General features: G+C 46.1%; 1 protein-coding gene across 1 annotated transcript in view; it reads left to right on the plus strand.

Moving 5' to 3' along the window:
* CCDC149 (coiled-coil domain containing 149) overlaps positions 1–19286 on the plus strand; it is a 96986-nt gene that overhangs the window by 29761 nt on the left and 47939 nt on the right. Inside the window, exon 4 of the mRNA XM_075930634.1 lies at positions 2946–3053. Within this exon, the coding sequence (XP_075786749.1) occupies positions 2946–3053 (108 nt within the window). The remainder of the gene's footprint in view (positions 1–2945; positions 3054–19286) is intronic.

Genomic DNA, 19286 nt, shown 5'->3' on the forward strand with positions numbered 1-19286 from the left:
CTCTCTCTCTCTCTCTCTCTCTCTCTCATATATCTATAGAGTCCTGCAAATCGGCAGATATCTGTTATATATCTTCTGTTATCTGATCTGCAGATGTGGATGTCTGCAGCTCATTTTTAAAAATACATGATTTGCAGCAGCATCTGTCTAGAAATTCCAAATTTACAGTTATCTGCATCTGCAGATGTAGATACCTGCAGATAATTTCTGCAGACAGAGGTACAGATTTTTGTATTCGCACATTGCTTTATCTGTATCTATGATTTCCAAATATTGCTCATTTATTACATATTTATTTCTGTACAGAGCTTGGCATGGTGGGAAAAAAATCAATGCTTCATATTTGTTGGTCATGTTTGTATTTCCAAAAACACATACCACGTTTCTGAATTCCAGTCTTGATTGTTACTAGAGGTAGGTAAAAGTGAGTAGGACTTAGCAAAACATTGCCAAGCCCTGGGTGATGTATTTCTGTGCTAGCAGGTCATCAAATTTTGTAGCCTGCAGTGAACAGGAGCCCTTGCTAAGCTAAGCAAGCTGTGCTGTGTTAACTTGCCCATCAACATCATATGAAAGCAGGGGAGGATATATGGCAGTTAAACTTGCTAACAGTCACAGCCCCTAAGTGTGTGCCTGATGTTTCAACAGACTTGTATCCTCTTTTTCATTATTTACAATATGGGTGTAAGAAATGGGAATATTGTAAGGTATCAATGTAAGGATGAGCTGTTTTTCAACATTTGCCTCTGAATTTAAAGATATTTTTTCATATGTTTACCTCCCTCTTCCACCCCACCTCTTTAAAAACAAAACACAACACTCTTCTGGCAGCATCTAAAGGTAGGAAGATTGTTTTGACTAATGTGCTAGAGAATAGAGGTGTGTTTAAAGGGGTGTTCCTATCCATTTTTATGCATTAGTGTGAAGGATTATAACACTCATGTGGCTAGACTTGAGAAGCTATTTAAGGAATCTTTTGTGAAAGGACAGTAGACAGTTCCAGAATGTATTTGAATAAAGATTTTTTTTTCATATGTCTTGGTTACTGGTTCAAAATCTGTTCACACCAGTAACAGATTTAATGAATGAAAATCACTGTTTCCTGTTTCCAACTTTGCTTGCTAAAATCCCTTGCCCTGCCCCGCCTCTTGTGCTGAGGCCCAGATCTGAGACATTCCTCCCTGTCCTGGGACTCCCCTGTTTCCTGTACAGCCAGGCTGGGAGGAACTGAGGCAGAGCCAGTTACAGATGCAGCCCTACCTGCCTGCCCAGTGGAGATGATTTCGGAGGGGGAGTGTGTGTTGCTGGAGTAAGTGCCCTGGGACAACTGGGGCATGGCAGGGGTCTAGAGTGAGGGGTTTAGACAAAGAAGGGTTAATTCCTACAGCAAAGGGTCAGGGCCAGAGCAGTAAGTCACACTAGGAGTTGGTCCCCATAGCAAGGTTCCTGTCCCTGTAGCAAGGGCTGGGGCAATCCGGGCACAGCAGGGTCAGCCCCCAAAACGATAGGCTGAGGTGGAGAAGGACTGGCCTCTGTAGTGAGGGACCAGGGCAATGAGGGCACAATGGAGAGGTGGACAGGATCCTGTCCCTTCTTCTCTCTCCTCTCCCTCCCTTCCCCCAGCAACAGCAGGCACCATAGTTATACCTATGAAGAGGATATTGATATAAAGAAGGTCATATGTTGTGGGTGTTCTCCTCCCCTCCTTCTCCTCCTCCCTCCCCCCACTGTGTCCATTGTTATTTAGTGAGACAGTCTGGAAAACTCTGCTTAATAGCCACTTTTGCTTTCCAGTTAATTAACGTGTGGATAGGAGGAAAGATTAAACTGTACATTTGGTTGTGAGGGGGGAAAGAAGAGTAGCTAGATCTACAAACTACTTAAGCTGTCAGTAGTGACAATTATAACACACACCGTTTTGTTTTTCAATAGAGTAAATTTTTGGGACTTGAACTGAAAAATAATATTCTTCCACTAATATATATTTTGGTAAACCTGCAATAATGAATGTCAGGTCATTCTCAACATCTCATAAATATTGCACCACTTTGAAGTATAAGACACTTCCAGGGTATGTCTATGCTACAATGTTATTTTGAAATAACAAGGCGTGTCAACATAGCAAGCCTATTATTTTGCGATTATTTTGAAATAATGGGCTTCTTATTTTGAAATAAGCATTTTTCCTCATGAAATGAGGGTTTATTATTTCGAAATAGCTGTAGTGTGAACGCTCCACTGCTGCTGTTTCGAAATAGCTACTCCCCGGGGCCATTCAATGTAATTATCCCTTAGTGCTTCTTGGAGCTCCAAATCAAGGTAGCACGTCCACATTAAGGGAGCCTGCCTTAGACTACTTTTGAGGCTTCTCTGTAGCATGGATGTGCTATTTCAAAATAGTTATTTCAGTGGTGGTAATTCTGCAGTAACTTATTTCAAAATAACCTTGTAGTGTAGACATACTCTCAGAGTAGCTGTGTGTGAGGACAGGGACTTGTGGAGAATTTTCTCAAGTTAATTTGTGTAATAATATGTAGAATTTAAGCAGAGGACACCCCCTTACCACTTCCAAATACACTCTCTCTCCGCTATGCCTAATTATATCATGTTTTTAAACTGTTAGTTTAGCTACCTCATATCAGGTTTTATCTGCCAAGCTATTTTTATTTTCAGAGGTATCAGCGATAATGTGGGTATTCCCATCTGGCTTTATTTTTGTGCTGCTTTGGAGCTTTGTATGTACACATGCTTTACTAATCATTTTACAATAATGTAGATGCTATAATCCTGATGCCATTTCTAATGAAACATTACATCTAGGTAATGCTGATAAAATTAAACATGGAAAGGTAGCAAATAAAGCCCAGATTCTTTCTCAACCACCACCCATGGTTCTTGCCCACAAATGCACACTTATGTCTAATATAACATTGTGACTTTCATAGGCTAATCTTGCCCAATTATTGAGTGATTCTCGGGATCGAAATAAACATTTGGGAGAAGAAATTAAAGAACTTCAACAAAGACTGGGAGAAGTTCAAGGAGACAATAAGGTACTACAAATGGTTTTTCTTTAATAGGAAAATGACATCTAATGTGCAAACTGGACTATTCAGAAAAATTGAATGAAGAAATATTTTACTCTTATTTACAAAGTTGTAGAATATTGATGTTAGAAAAAATACTCAAAATGATGGAACAGAAAAAGTCTATGCAGGACACTAGTAATATAGGTTCTTGTATTATATATGTGTGTATATAAAAGAGATTTGGGCATCTGAGTCTGTCAATGAGACCTTTGTTCAAGAATGCCTCCTAAATGGTAAGAGCCAGAACCACCAAATTTGGTATGTAGCTTAGAGATGTAAGCAAGTAGTCGACTACCTGATAAGCAAAAACTTATCTGGTAGCCAACTACTTACCCCTTCCCCTTGTTGCCTCTAGACCCAGCTCCCCCCCAGCACTGTCTCTGTGGTCCTGCCTTCCTCCTTGCAGAGGTGGGATAGGGGAGGCTGCTGCGAAGGAGCCTCTGTCTGCGGTGAGCCAAGGCTGCTCGGTGAGCAGCCCCTGCCTGTGGCCAGGCCTGTCCACTGTGAACAGAGGCAGCTCCAGCAGCAGCCACTGTTCATGGCAGACAGGGCTGGCTGCTATCAACAGGGGCTGCTGGACTCAACTCGAGCCGGGACTGAGCAGACACAGCTCATGCTGGTTCAGGATGCTGCACCTCTGCATTTTAAATATAGTAAGAGTGTGGCACTTATCGACTAGTCATGTAGTCCATACATATTGTATCGACTACGCAATTAGTTAGATAACTGCAATTTAATATACTTAATGCAACTTCTGCTTCTCCTAACTTAAAGCAAGGTCAGGGTTTGGTTGTGCCAGGAAAATGGGAAGTGCAGGGAATGGGATTGTTTCCCACAACAAGGAAAGGGAGGGGCTGAGTGGAATGCTAAACTCAGTCATCAGTGGGGACAGCGAGTGCAGGGGACAGCTGTACTGCAAAGTGACCACTGGGGGCAGCTGCACCACCAAAGGATTGGCCACCTACGGATGTGACTCGCCATCTTGCCTGCCACCGGCCCTGTTAAGTGGGGCCCCCCTGGCCCTAAACCCTTACCTCTCCGCACCAGACAGGGAGGGGAAGCCCCGCTGCTGTAGGCCCTCCTCTGGGTGCACCAATGGGGCGTGGGCAGCGCAGCCACAGCCCCTGCTGCAGGAGCCACAGCTCTCCCATGTATCCCCCACCCCCGTGCAGCTGCAGCCAGCTTCATGGCCTTCACCTCATCTCTGTGCAGGGAGTGCTGGTAGAAGGCCTGCAGCGCTGCCCACCTCCCCTGCAGCTTCAGGTCTACCTGTCCCGGGGCTGAACCCGGGCAATGCTGGGTAAATCTTCTAGTGTTTTTGTGCATGCTACATACATTTATTTTTGAGTATTTATTGTGGAACCTGGTTTGGGTCCATCACCATTAGCTTCTGCTGTTTTATATGTTGTTAGTGATGTTTCTGTTCATAAATATATTTGGTTATGTGGTATTTTTAAGCATCTAATGCAATAATATAGTTTTTCAGTATATAATTAAACAAGAACACATTTGTATATTTGTCTCTACAAAAAACAAGAGCAGGTTGTCTTGAAATTGAAAAATATATTCTGCTTTGAACTTGAAATCATCCTGCTATTTATCTTTACATAACTGATTTATTTTATTGCCAAGTTTATTAGTGTATATGAAACATTGCTCAGAATCTGTATTTATCAAACTCCTGCTGTCTATTAATTGAAATATATACGCTCAAGCTAAATGTGCATGCCACTTGCAACTGGAGATATGCACACCAGACCAAGTATTGAGAGGTAGGATGTGGAACAGGTGATGGCGAGAGAAAGGTAAGCACCAAAACCAAATGTGTTCATGCAGAGCACCACTGGAGTAGCTTGCAGGACTGGGACCTAATAGCTGACTTAAGTACAGTTATAATGTATAAAACTGTGTCTATTCAAAAAGTAGTAAAACATAATTGGATGCAGTTATAGTGGTATAAAGGTGCTTATTCCAATAAATATATGTAAATATTTTTGCTTTGTTTCCTTTCACTCTTGATCTCCATCCTTTGTCTCAGTTCTCTTTTCTGCTCTTTGATTTTGCTTTCTTTCACAATTTTTTCCCCCATGTCATTGGAGACTAACTTTTTTTAAAAAATTTTTTAAGAGCATCCTGTCTAGCTCTTTCCTTCGCAGAGAAAGGGTGGATCCCTAGGGCACCAGCCTAGCACATGGGGAAACTCAGGTTCAGTTGCTTCCCTCAAAATAGGTATCATTTGTGACTTGAGACAAATCACTTAGCTGCTCCTTGCCTCAGTTCCCCTTCTGTAAAATGGAGATTACTGCCGTAGCTCTCACTGGTGTGATTTATAGATCAGAACTGCTGTAATACTATGTGACTGACTATGTAAGTACCTTAGATACTCAGACTTGCCTTGTATCTGTTTTCCTTTCTCCCTCCACCTCTTTTTAATGTTCCCTGCTCCCCATTTCCATCTTTGTCAAAGGTGCTGCTCAGTAAATGCTTACTGCAGTGGTCACCAATCAGTTGATTGCGAGGCAGTGTTCCCAGCCCCTCTTGATACCTCCCACTCGCAAGAAGAAGTCCACACTGGCACTACACCTTGCGCAAAAATGGAGCTAGCTCTGGCTTCCTGAGGCATGCAGGGGGATTCCTGCAGCACTGCACCAGATCTGGCTTCTCAGGAAGCACGCATGCTTTTGTGGGGAGCGGAGGAGCAGTGAGTGCTTCCTGAGAAGCCGGAACTGGTGTGGAGCTGTGGGACTTCTCTTGTCTTCCATTCCTTCCCTGTGCTCCAAGGAGGTGGGGGTTAAAATGGTGGTGCAGGATCCAGAGCAGCTGGATTTCTTAAGGAGCCACATGTGCGCTTGTTCCAGTGCTGCCTGCAGATCCTGTCCAAGAGATCCTTGTCCCTGAAGAGGCCAAGCTGCTCCTGCTTCCTCCCCCTGGCCTCTTCCCACTGGCCAGACATCTGCCTCCAGCTTGCTCCTGTACCCTAATTTCCTCTCCAATTCTGCACTCCCTCCCCACTCACTGGCAGCCTTGTCCCGCACACTAGATCCCTCATTTTTTGGCCCCACCTCTAAATGTAGAAGGGCCAACAAATCCACTAATCCTGGAACCCCAAAAGTTAATTTGGCCTGAGGCCTTGAACCTCAATCCTACTTAACCTCCTTCCCCCAATGGGGCTGGAGTGCCAGGGGAGTGAGGTGTCTCAGTTGGGGACACATCAGAGAGGCTTGGGGGATTTTGGAGAGGTTGTTTTTTTGTGTCTCACTTGTGTGGTTCCCACCCATAAATAAAGACAATGCTGAAAGTTTTGTGTTGGATGTAATATCTTATTTAAAAATGAAGCCTGACCATCAAGCCCCCAATTGGGGCCAAACCCTCATCTGATGGCAGCATCATAACACTCCTGCATCCCCCACAGACTCCAATCCTGAGCCCATCATACACCTGAACCCCCTGCCCTGAGCTCCTCACATCCCCAAACTTCTGCACCCCCCATATCTCAGTCTTGTTCCATAACATTCCTGCACCACCCACACACTGCAAATCTGTGTCCTAAACTCATCATACACCCACCCACCCACCCCTGCTCTGAGCCCCTCAAAACCCCAAGCCAAATTTCTGCACCCACATACCCACAAGCCTGCAGCTTGCTCAGCACCCCAACCCTCCACCAGACCCCAACACTCTCTCCAGCGTCCCTTTCTCCACCTTCTCCTGCATACAAATTCCCTCCCAGAACTTGTACCTCTCACCCATTCACACACCCAAATGCCCCATTCCTACCCCAGAGCCTGCACCTCCTGCCTCAACCTAGTAAGAGTGAGTAAGGGCTGGGGACAGCAAATGATGGAGAGCGCAGGGTCTCAAGTAAGGAATGGGGTCTTGGCTTATCCTGATGATTTAAAAAGTGATGTTGGATGTAAAAAGGTTGGCGACCATTGGCCTACAGTGGTGTACAGATTGTACCTTCCTGGTCTGGCAACATCCATGGTCCAGCAGGACCACAGAGGCCGTTGAGCCAGAAAACCAGTGGCAGGGAGTCAGGCAGTGGGAGGACCAGCAGCTGATGGCCCTGACTCCCAGCCCAGCAGAGCTCAGACTGGCAGCAGTCCAGCAGCAGATCTGGGTCTGGCAGCTGGGAACCCTGCTGTAGGGCCGGGGTGGCTCCTTTTTGGATATTCATGATGTGATAATGCTGTTCATTCTCCATTTACTTGCAGTATTTTCAGGTAAAAAGGAGGCGAGTGCAGAACTTCTCATACAATATGTAGTAAAAACAACCCTCTTCACACCCCTCCCTGTTTTTTCTCCGCTGTACTCCGTTAAGCCCCATGCTGATGTGGGGGCAGTGCAGAATCTTACAATGCTGGGCCTTTTGCTTCAGGCCGACAAAGCCTCCTTGTCTCCTGGGAAGCTCAGCCATTTGGTGACAGATGGAGGAGGTGAGGCATACCTTTCCCTTCGCTTGAACCATGATACATCCTCAAGGTCCACTTTCATAGAGTGCTAGTTAGTGCACAAAGCACAAGGCCTTTATGTCTGCGCTATGTGCAAGAAGTGCTTCCCTCCCTAATGCACCCATACGTGTATGTGTAAATATGGTGCTGTCTGAAGAAAAGAACAGAGCATGTTAGTCACCAAGTGTGAATGTGTATAATATGCTCTCTTGTTGAGCAGTCTGAAACCCAGTTCCAGTTTTGTTTCCCCCTCGCAGGTTTTGTCATTGGGAGTGAAGCTGTGGACTACATACATGTTTTGTACTAGCATACAGGTTGGACCTCCCTAGTCGGGCATCCTTTGGACCTGACTGGTCCCAGACAAGGGAGTTTACTGGACCAGCAGAGGTTGTGGGGGAGAGGTGCCAGCCTCCCTGCTGGGCTGCTCTCCTTTGTCGGTGACCTTTCCAGCTGCTGGTTCTGATGACAAGCTCTGCCAGACCATGGATGTTGCCAGACAGAGTCCTGTACCACAGAGGTTCACCTTGTAATTGTTTCCAAGTCATTTTAACCACAGATATCAATAGACTTCAGTACTACAGTTCTTCGAGTGGCCCCGTGGGTGCTTCTTCTAGGTGTCAGGTCCCGCCCCGGCGCCGTGGCTCGGAGATTTCTCATAGCCGTGCTCCGCCAGTTGGCGCATGCGTGATTCCCTAGCAAGGCATTCGTGCCATTGATCAGCCGCGTGGGAGCCGGCAACTGTCAGTTCCTCTCAACCGCCTCAGGTCTCAGTCGGAGCTCCCTGAGTATTTCTCTTCAGAATGTTTTCAGTCAGTTTTTTTGCATCTGTAAATAGTTAAATTTGTTAGTATTAGTCGTGTTCCTGCTAGTTTGTTCTCCTGTTCATAAGAAAGTTTAAAAAAAAAAAATTTTTTTTCCCTCAAGCCGCTTCTCTTAAAGCGCTGCACAAAGCACTAAAAGTGAAATTGACAAGGCTTCACACGGGGCTTATACAGGTATTTATTCTGTACTCATTTTGAAAATGCCTGGATCGACTGGTTTTAAGAAGTGTTTGGCATGCCATGAGCCCATGCTGACGGCCATGACACCTGCATTAGGTGCCTGGGGGAAACTCATATCCCTGAGAAGTGCTCCACTGTAGAAAATTAACATCGAGAGCCCAGAGGGACCGGGAAATGAAGGTAATAATGCTGATGTTCGGGAAGGTGTTGCAGCCTGACCCGATCCCTCCCGCAGCTACAAAAGCCCCTGAACAAAAACGCAAGGCGGCTTCCCCGGGACCAGCCGGCTCTAAGCAATCGAAGCTGTCCCCAGCGTGATCCCTCCCTTCAGCAGCTGCAATGGCTTCAGTGGGGTCCAAAATGACCCCTGGGGGGGGGTCTGGACAATCTGCTGGGGCGGCCATCAGAGCGCCCCCACCACGGAGAGCGAGAGCAGCTTCGGCACCGGCATTGGGAGCGGTGCCGCAGCTAGCGGCAAGTCTGCACCTGCCTCAGCTTTGAAACTGACGCCGGTGCCGCAATTGACTAGCCACACCGCACCGGCTTCAGTGGCACCGGCTATCACAGTGCCTGCCTCACTGGCCCCGCTTATGGCGGCATTGTCCTCCACGGCACCATCTCCTCTGGCACCGGGCTCTGAGGCAGAAGGTCTTGATGCCTCAGCCCCGGCACCGCTGCTGACTCCGGCACCGGACACTCTGCCAGCACCAGCATCAACGCAGTAACAGCTGCTTTCCCCAGCACTGCTCTACTGCTATTCGTTGCCTGGCTCTCCTGTGGCTGTTAGGGCGGAAGGTACCTCCTTACATAGGAAGGCATTATCAAAGACTCATTATAGAGACAGATCCCTGTCTCCAGATTTTTCACTGCGAAGATACAGTCGCTATCATGACTATAGTGTTTCTCCTACACGGGTCATGTATGGACGGCGTAATTATAGAGACACAGTGTATCTAGAAACACGCTGGTCGCGTTCATGGTCCCGCTCACCCAGTCAATCCTCAAGATATGAGCCTGGTAGACGCTCCCCATGCATGGTAGTGCACGCTCGTCATGCCACTCCTCCCCGTTGCATTCTGAGCACTATTATGACAGCTATCATAGACCATATGATGATCGTCCCCGGTGTGATCGTACATCGTCCTCCCATAGGGGATCCTCCTGCATTTGTCAGCCATTGAGTGCAAAATACTTACCTCATCAATCACAGCACCTAGACTCACCTTCTCCATCTAAGAGTTCAATGATCCAACTAGACCAGTCCGATCCGGAAGAGGGGCAGTTTTCTGGTGTTGAAGACCCCAAACTGGAAACTTCTCAAGCAGACTGCTCTTTGTCATCTCCGGATGAGGTGATATTTCCAGCTGATGTCTTTCCACCAGATGATCTGAGACAATTCAAAGACCTCTTTAAACATGTGGCGGGCACACAGGAAATACAGCTAACGGATATTCCGGTTAAAAAGCACCGTCTCTTGGAAAAACCTCCGTCCACAACAACGTGCAAAGATCACCATACTTATTGATGATGCGATCATGGCAGTGGCGGATGAGATATGGCAGTTCCCAACATCGGTTACACTTACGAGTAAAAAGGCCGACAAAATATTTTGTACCTGCGAAAGGATTGGACTTCTTGTTCAATCATCCTTAGCCTAACTCGTTAGTAGTGGATGCAGCACAACGTAGGGCTAAAGCGCCATGGTACAAAAATAGCATCCGGACAAGGACAATAAAAAATTGGACATTTTTGGTAGGAAGGTCTACTCCTCAGCCATACTTCTACTGAGCATCGCAAATTATTTGGTCCATCTATCAAACCATAATTTTGATAATTATTTCAAATTAGCGGAGTTACTTCATCATCTCCTGGACAACAAGAAGCCACTCTTGAAGGCAATAGTCCAAGAAGGGTACGCATCATGTAATATAGCACTGCAGATAGCCATGGACGTGGCTGACACAGAGGCTAGAGCTACTGCCACAGGTATTGCCATGAGGAGATCATTATGGCTGTCATCTGCAGGAGCCTCAAAGGAGATTCAAAGCAAGGTTGAGGACGTACCATTTGACAAGCTTAAGCTTTTTGCGGCGAACACCGACGAAGTCCTCCACTCGGGAAAAGATTCACGCACCACTCTACGTACACTTGGGATGTACACTCCCTCCTTCAAATGTAGACGTTATTTTCCTTATCAACGAAGATATGATTTTAATTTCTCCAGACAACAATCACGTCCCTTCGACAATCAACACCCTAAACAATGTCCTCAGCGCAAGCGATCCCAACAGGGCCGTTTGACCAATCAGTCGTCAACTAAGGAGCAAAGTTGACTTGTCTGTCAAGGATGCAAGGCAGCTACCCACAATCAACAAGGAAGACGAGACTATCCCTTTTTTTTTTTTCATCATCGCCTACGGTCATTTTACCATTGTTGGTCCAACATCACCATGGACAGATGGGTACTAGAAATAGTGCAGTCCGACCTTTCCATTCCCTTTCTCTCTACTCCCCCTGCCCCGTCCCTTTTCAGGGACCCCCTCACGAGCAACTGCTACAAGAGGAAGTTCAGCGTTTGCTCGACATTGGGGCAATAGAGTTCCCAAGCAGTTCTGAGGAAAAGGCTTTTATTCCCAATATTTTCTCACACCAAAAAAGTCGGGAGGCTTGTCACGTTGCTGGATCTTGAGGGGAGCAGGCAAATCACTGATGCACCCATAGGTGGAGGGTGTTGGCCCCAAAAATGGTATAGAAGGGGGCCATGTGAGGTATTGAATCGAAGCTTATTATCTGATGATCCTATGTACGCTGTTCATGTGTTTGTATAATGTCTGTGTGTGCAATTATTAGCATGTACTTGTATGGACACTGAAGATTTCCCTGCATGTGGTTAAGCATTGGGCAGGGCCGGGCCTGTGGACATGCTAATTACCGAGGCCCTGTGGGACAATGGCTCTCAATGGGCCAAGGACACACCTAAAGAATGGGGGCTGTCACCTGAGAGCAGCCAGCAGGGAACACAGAGATTGACCTCTGACCAGGTGACCTGCTACATACAAGAGGAGGCCAGGAAGGAGGTATAAAGAGGCCATGTGGTCGATGCCATTTTGTTCTCAGCTCAGCACTTCATCCCAGAGGCAGCATTGCAGGGATCGAAGAGCCCGGAAGACCTGTGAACCCATCGTGATGCTAGGATGTGCAACAAGAACTTTTAAACCAGCAGCTGTAACATCTCTGCTAGAGCCTGCATCGAGAACGGGGAGATTCGGTGCATGTAACGTACTATTCTTCAACAACCTTACTGTCATACTTTTCTTGATTGTGATGATAAATCTTTAGATATAGATTCTAAAGGATTGGCCCAGCGTGATTTGTGGGTAAGATCCAGAGGGTAAATTGACCAGAGATCTGTGGCTGGTTTCTTGGAACCGGACAGAACTTGTTCGGGGTAGGTGGGATTGGGTGCTAGGATGCCCCCACCTGTGTATAGGCCTGGGGCCATCTGGGGTACGGATATTGCTGGGCTGTTGGAGGGGTTTTGCTCGGGAGGCTTCAGGCAGGCAGCTGAAGTGCTCTGTGGGACTGGTTTGTGGCCTGTTTGGAGAGGTCACCAGTCTGGGGACTGTAAGGAGCCCCGAAGTTGAGCAATTCGCCCTGAGTGGACGCCCTCAGTTGTGCCCAGACACGGCCCGGTCCGTCACAAAGCTGGAGACGCATTCTAGACCTTGGAAAGCTAAATCGACACCTTTGGAAGTTTCATTTCAAGATGGTAACCTTAACAACTATCATTCTGTCGTTGAACAAAGGGGATTGGCTTGCAGTCCTCGACTTAAAAGACGCTTATTTCCACATGGCTCACAGACGTTTCCTCTGTTTTCAGTTGGGGAATGCGCACTGTCAGTACAAAGTTCTGTCCTTCGGTCTGGCATGTGCTCCCAGGGTTTTCACCAAAACATTGGCAGTGGTTGCGGCCCATCTGCGCAGATTGGGGGTGACAATCTTCCCTTATTTGGACGATTGCCTCATCAGAGGCATGACATTTTCGGAAACTTGTCATATGGTTCGGACAGTGTCCAGCACATTTGCTACTCTGGGCCTTCTCATAAATGTGAAGTCATCACTAATTCCATCCCAGAACCTCGTCTTTATAGGCGCATGACTTGATTCCACCATTGCATGAGCATACTTACCAACGGAACGTTTTATGGCAATCAAAGATCTGGTGCACACTGTAGTACACGCTCGGACAATTCCCATGCGCGTCTGTCTACAGTTGATGGGGCATATGGCTTAGCTGCCACCATCGTAGTACGCAACACAAGGTTACGTTTTCGTTGCCTCCAGCACTGGCTGGCCACCATTTACGTGTTCACAGGCCAATAGTGGTGCCGCAGTATGTCCGGGACTCCCTACAGTGATGGGTCAACCCGGCCAATCTTCTTGCGGGCGTCCCATTTCATCGCCCACAACCTACAAAACAGTTGACAGATGCTTCTCTAGTGGGTTGCGGAGCTCACATGGACAGTTGCACAGTCCAGGGATGATGGTCGACACAGGAAATGCTATTGCGTATCAATGTCCTCAAGTTGAGAGCGGTATGCTATGCTTGCAAGCATTTTCGGTCGCAGATTCAGAATACAACTATCAGGGTTTTGACAGACAATGTGGCGACCATGTTTTATATCAACAGACAAGGAGGTGCCCGGTCTCATTCTCTTTGTTTGGAGAGCATTCGATTATGGTCTATCAGCAACAACACCATTCTAACAGCTTCATATCTTCCAGGTGTCGACAACTTAATAGCGGACTCTCTCAGCAAACGTTTCCCTCACGACCACAAGAGGGAGATTTGCACGGTCGTACTGACTCATTTTTGTCCGATGGGGGTTTCCGGTGATAGATTTATTTGCGACGGAACACAATACGAAATGTCCCGCCTATTGTTCAAGAGCCAGAATAGGACGTCACTCTCTGGGGCACGTCTTCCTTCTCCACTGGGGAAGGTCATTACTATATGCCTTTCCCCCAGTAGTCTTGATTTCCAAGGTTCTCGAAGATCAACACAGACGGAGCCCAAGTAATCCTTCTAGCTCCGGCGTGGGCTCGTCAGCCTTGGTTTTCAATGCTCCACTGTATGTCAGTGAGAGCACCGTATCCTCTGCCTTCTCTTCTGACTCTGTTGACCCAAGACAACGGATCTCTCAATCACCCGAGACCCAAAGTTCTGCACCTCACGACGTGGATGCTTGTTGGTTTACCAACTCCGAGCAGTCGTGTGCTCAGTGAGTCAGGGAAGCCTTAATGCATAGTAGGAAACAATCTACCCAATCAGCTTATACAGCTAAGTGGTCCAGGTTCCAGGCATGGTGCGCAGATAATGCTGTAGATCCTTGTTCCGCAACTACCATGTATATTACAATACCTCTTTCAACTGCATGACAATGGCCTGGCAGTCGCATCTCTGCGAGTACATTTGGCAGCAATTAATGCATTCCATCGTATGGATGGGGATGTCTCCTTGTTTGCGCACCCCATTACAAAAGATTTTTTTGAAGGGGCTCTCGCACCTACATCCTCCGTGGAGACCTCCTCCACCTCTGTGGGACTTGGATCTAGTCCTACAAACTTTGATTTGTCCTCCTTTTGAGCTCTTAGCTACAATACCGTTGCATTTACTTACTATCAAGCTTCTCTTCCTCCTAGCCCTCACATCTGCTCGCAGAGTGAGAGAGAGAGCAGCTTTTATGGCCTCACCTCCATATATAATTTTTTCCAAGGATTCGGTGACATTGAGGACTCATCCGGCGTTTATTCCAAAGGTTTCTTCTGAATTCCATATAAATGAACCGGTGGTTTTACCATGTTTCTCGCCTAAACTCGCCATACCTCAACGCAAGCAGCGCTGCTACACACGTTGGACGTGAGGAGAGCCTTAGCGTTTTACATTGATAGAACGTGGGTTTTTAGAAAGACAGACCGCTTAATAGTATCATTAGCACACCATTCAAAGGGACAACCTCCAACTTCTCAGCACATCTCCAGGCTGATAGTTTCATGTATATCCATGTGTCACTCGCTACGAGGGAAGCCTCTCCCTTCTCTTCCGAGGGCTCATTCGACTAGAGCAGTTGCTACGACCACAGTTTTTCTGAGCGGAGTGTCTTTTCTTGACATTTGCAGAGCAGCAACATGATCTTCTAATGTGACTTTTATGAAGCATTATGCTATAATCAATCCGTTTACTTCAGACTCTTCTGTGGCTACAGCAGTACTTAATCGTGCTGGTAGTCTTGATTCCGGAGTGCTCTCACTGTGTCCTAGGTACTGCTCCAGAGTCACGTAAAGTGGAGCACCCATGCGGCCACTCGAAGAAGAGGAGGAAGTTACTCACCCTGTGAAGTAACGATTGTTCTTCGAGATGTGCTCCATGGGTGCTCCACGACCCGCCCTTCCCTCCCCACTCCGGAATTGTTTTTGTTTCTTTCAGATGAGTGGGTGAGAGGAACTGACGGTTGCCGGCTCGCGCGCAGCTGATCAAAGGCGCGAACGCCTCGCTAGGGAAGCACGCATGCGCGAGCCGGCGGAGCACTACTATGAGAAATCTCCAAGCTGCGGCACCAGGATGGGACCCGACACCTAGAGTGGAGCACCCACGGGGCACATCTCAAAGAACAATCGTTACTTCACAGGGTGAGTAACTTCCTCTTCTGTTCTGTCAAATTATTTTTCTTAATGCTATGGTTTTGGTTAATCCAGTTGCTGCATGTGGTGTGGTTTGATTTATTTTAGATCCAAGGGAAACCAGTACACGTCAGGGTTACTTAACCACTTCCTTATTTACTGCAAGCTTTATGCAGTTAATACAGTTGTTGAAGTCTGACAGGCCTTAAGAATAATTACTATACAATTTAAACCTTAAATACTATACATTCTAAAGCAATTAATTCAGAACAAAGCAATGTAAAAGCAATTACTAAAAGATCTATTATATACAATAATAACCCCTAATTCACTTGCACTTTACCCATACGCTACCTACAGTGCCAGGCAGGCGGCTGTGGTTCCGTCTTTTCCCACCCATAGGAATGCCACCACTGACGTAGCCGGTGTGAAGGGCCTAATCACTTCTAGTTACCTGGAGCAGGACATGTGGATCAATCCTTCCCATTCCCTCCCACCGATTGCTCTTACAAAACCCAATAGCAAAACGAGACTTGGTCATTCTAATAATATTTACCAATTGATTACATATTGTGCAGGATATGTAAAATGCCCAATGCCCTATTTGGGTACATCCTGCTACTCAGGATGTTGCTGCTATGTGCACAGTTAACAGTTTCATGGCTGCATCTGTGCTTTTTGCTTATCAGAAACAAGTACCAGTACAAGGCTGATTGTCCTGTGTTCTTGACATGGTCTCATGTACCATGCTTAATCTGCATTGTTATGCAAAACATTTCCTGACTCTCACAGCTTTCCTTATTAACCTAGCTTTGCCTGCGTGCTTTGTTACACCAGACTTGAGTCAGGCCAGAAATCCACACTTTGGACAAGGCAGAACTCACCAGGTATTGTCAAGGCAGGGTAATGCAGGCTCTCTCACACTGCTGTTTAAGGAGTCTTTGCACAGACTATTCTCTGCAGGCCAACTTGCCATTGATTAGGCATCCTTGTGATACCTGTACTCACGTGATGGGCTTCACTTGTTTTGGTGGCTCTCATGTCATCCAGTAAATAGAAGTCTGCAGCTCAGGGCATGAAAAAATGGTATAGTAACCAACACCTCACCAAAAAACCAAGGGGAGTTCCACAGGCATTAACATTATCCAGCACTGTCATCTCAGGAACATAGCTAGTCTTCATTTGTGTAATAAGTAATGCATAGAGTTGATTTTGGGGCCAGATGGCTGTTTTTGAACTGCAAAACAAAAGTTGTGTCTCCCCAGGAGACTGAAAGGTGGGAGTCTATATGCCCTACTGTACAGTCTCCCAGCTTTGCTGCCAGCTTAGCCAGAACTGCTACCAGTGTTAACTCAGCATTGCTTTACAGATAAAATATGGTGTACCCCAAACCTGCATATTACAGTAATTTATTTTTCTCTAGCTATGTTTTCTAAAGTGACGGAGGGTAGCAGCAGGTTGACACCAGCTTTATTTCTGGCACAAGATGGGCAAACAGCTGCTATTGTAGCCATTGAAGCTGCTTCTGAATGAGCAGTTCTGCCTGTGCTTGAACATACATGACTCGAGTCTGTCCCTCAATGACAAGAGTTGTATAGAATTAAACAAAACCTTTTAAATATCACACAATGGTTCTACTGAGAGAAGTGTGTTGATGGCCTGATTTTTGTTTTGTTTTTTGTTTTTTTTCAGGTGGCATTAATGTTCACTATAGTAAGATACAGTGGTTAACTGGGTTAGCAATGGGATTTCACCTGATGACCTTATACTTGTTGTGGGAATTGTGGATTCTGGATGTCAAGTAAATAATCAGTTAGGCAAGAGCAAATGGCTTGTATTTGACTTTTTTTAACTGAACTAATTTTCCCATTTATTCAGCTAGAACTTGAATTGCACAAACTGTAGAACATGTCCAAAAAGTCTCTTGAAAGATTTGTTGCCTAAGCAAAAGAAATGCAGCTGCAATTATACTGAACCATTCAAGCAACTGAGTTATAAGAGTATCTCAATCTCATATCAGATCTGACACATGAACACTACTTTAGGTTTACAGGGCACTTGCTTTGTAAACCCTTTCTCTACCCAGTGTTGGGACAGGGATACTTGGAGAATAAACCCTTAAACTTAGAGGGCCTGGAAAGATCACGTTCCTGATTTGCATGGAGAGACAGAAGTTGATGGGGAGGGAGAACCTAGAAGCTTCTATGAGATATCTGTAATCTCCACTCTAATTCCCACTCATGCAAATCACTGACAGACACATGATTTGCTGAGCTGCTGAAGTCATAACTCGGTGAGAGGACAATAGCTACAGTATTACTGACAGTATAGGAGACAAACTTTGGCAATGTGTCAGAGGTTCCATCCATGGGTGAAGCCACCTGCTGCAGCTTGGAAATCCTGTACATGAACTTATCAGTTCCCAGAATGCCCTTACACTATCCACTTGCTCAGTGAAAGATACCTCTACGGCAATTCAAGCCTGTGCAGAATTGCTCTTTGTTGTCAACCTAGGTCAGAGGCTCTCGCAGTATCAGTGTTATGAGCTCTGGTGTAAAGCACTGTCAGCTGCCTATGTTATCATCTGGGTTGATTTTCATCAGGCTTAAGGGGTGCTGGAGAAAAATGCTAGCAGCAGCTTATCTTGATCAGAGTTTTTCCTGGTGGAGCTTCACTAGTGCTGTCAATGGTGGAGAGTTGGAATAAAAAAAGGCAACATGCAACTGGGACAACTATGGCACTGAAGGGTCTATTCATAAAGCAGCATAGACATTATTTTGGTGCTCTTTTCAGTGATGAGTCCTTGAATTTGCAATCAGTCATTGACTGTTTAGACTTAGCGGTGATTTGATATACCTCTGTTTGTGCTTGTGAGCCACAAGCTATTCAGTTACTGCTTTGGAGTATATTAGTAAGCCAGTCGGACTGGCAATGTTGCCTAACCAGCTGAACTAGAAGCATGACAACTAAAGCTAATGGGTGAATGCATGTAGCATGCATCAAATTAAGAACATGAGAATGGCCATATTGGGCCAGACTAAAGGTCCATCCAGCCCCGTATCCTGTCTGCCGACAGTGGCCAATGTCAGGTGCCTCCAGAAGGAGTGAACAGAACAGGTAATCATAGAATCATAGAATCATAGAATAATAGGACTGGAAGGGACCTCGAGAGGTCATCGAGTCCAGCCCCCCGCCCTCAAGGCAGGACCAAGCTCCGTCTACACCATCCCTGACAGATGTCTATCTAACCTGTTCTTAAATATCTCCAGAGAGGGAGATTCCACCACCTCCCTTGGCAATTTATTCCAATATTTGACCACCCTGACAGTTAGGAATTTTTTCCTAATGTCCAATCTAAACCTCCCCTGCTGCACTTTAAGCCCATTACTCCTTGTCCTGTCCTCAGAAACCAAGAGGAACAAATTTTCGCCTTCCTCCTTGTGACACCCTTTTAGATATTTGAAAACCGCTATCATGTCCCCCCTTAATCTTCTTTTTTCCAAACTAAACAAGCCCAGTTCATGAAGCCTGGCTTCATAGGTCATGTTCTCTAAACCTTTAATCATTCTTGTCGCTCTTCTCTGTACCCTTTCCAATTTCTCCACATCTTTCTTGAAATGTGGCGCCCAGAACTGGACACAGTACTCCAGCTGAGGCCTAACTAGTGCAGAATAGAGCGGCAGAATGACTTCACGAGTTTTGCTTACAACACACCTGTTGATACAACCTAGAATCATATTTGCTTTTTTTGCAACAGCATCACACTGTTGACTCATATTCAACTTGTGGTCCACTATGACCCCTAGATCCCTTTCCGCCATGCTCCTTCCTAGACAGTCGCTTCCCATCTTGTATGTATGGAACTGATTGTTCCTTCCTAAGTGGAGCACTCTGCATTTCTCCTTATTAAACCTCATCCTGTTTACCTCTGACCATTTCTCTAACTTGCTAAGGTCATTTTGAATTATGTCCCTATCCTCCAAAGAAGTTGCAACCCCACCCAGTTTGGTATCATCTGCAAACTTAATAAGAGTACTCTCTATCCCAATATCTACATCATTGAT

Source organism: Pelodiscus sinensis, chromosome 5 (genome assembly GCF_049634645.1).
Source record: "Pelodiscus sinensis isolate JC-2024 chromosome 5, ASM4963464v1, whole genome shotgun sequence".
Taxonomy (NCBI): domain Eukaryota; kingdom Metazoa; phylum Chordata; order Testudines; family Trionychidae; genus Pelodiscus; species Pelodiscus sinensis.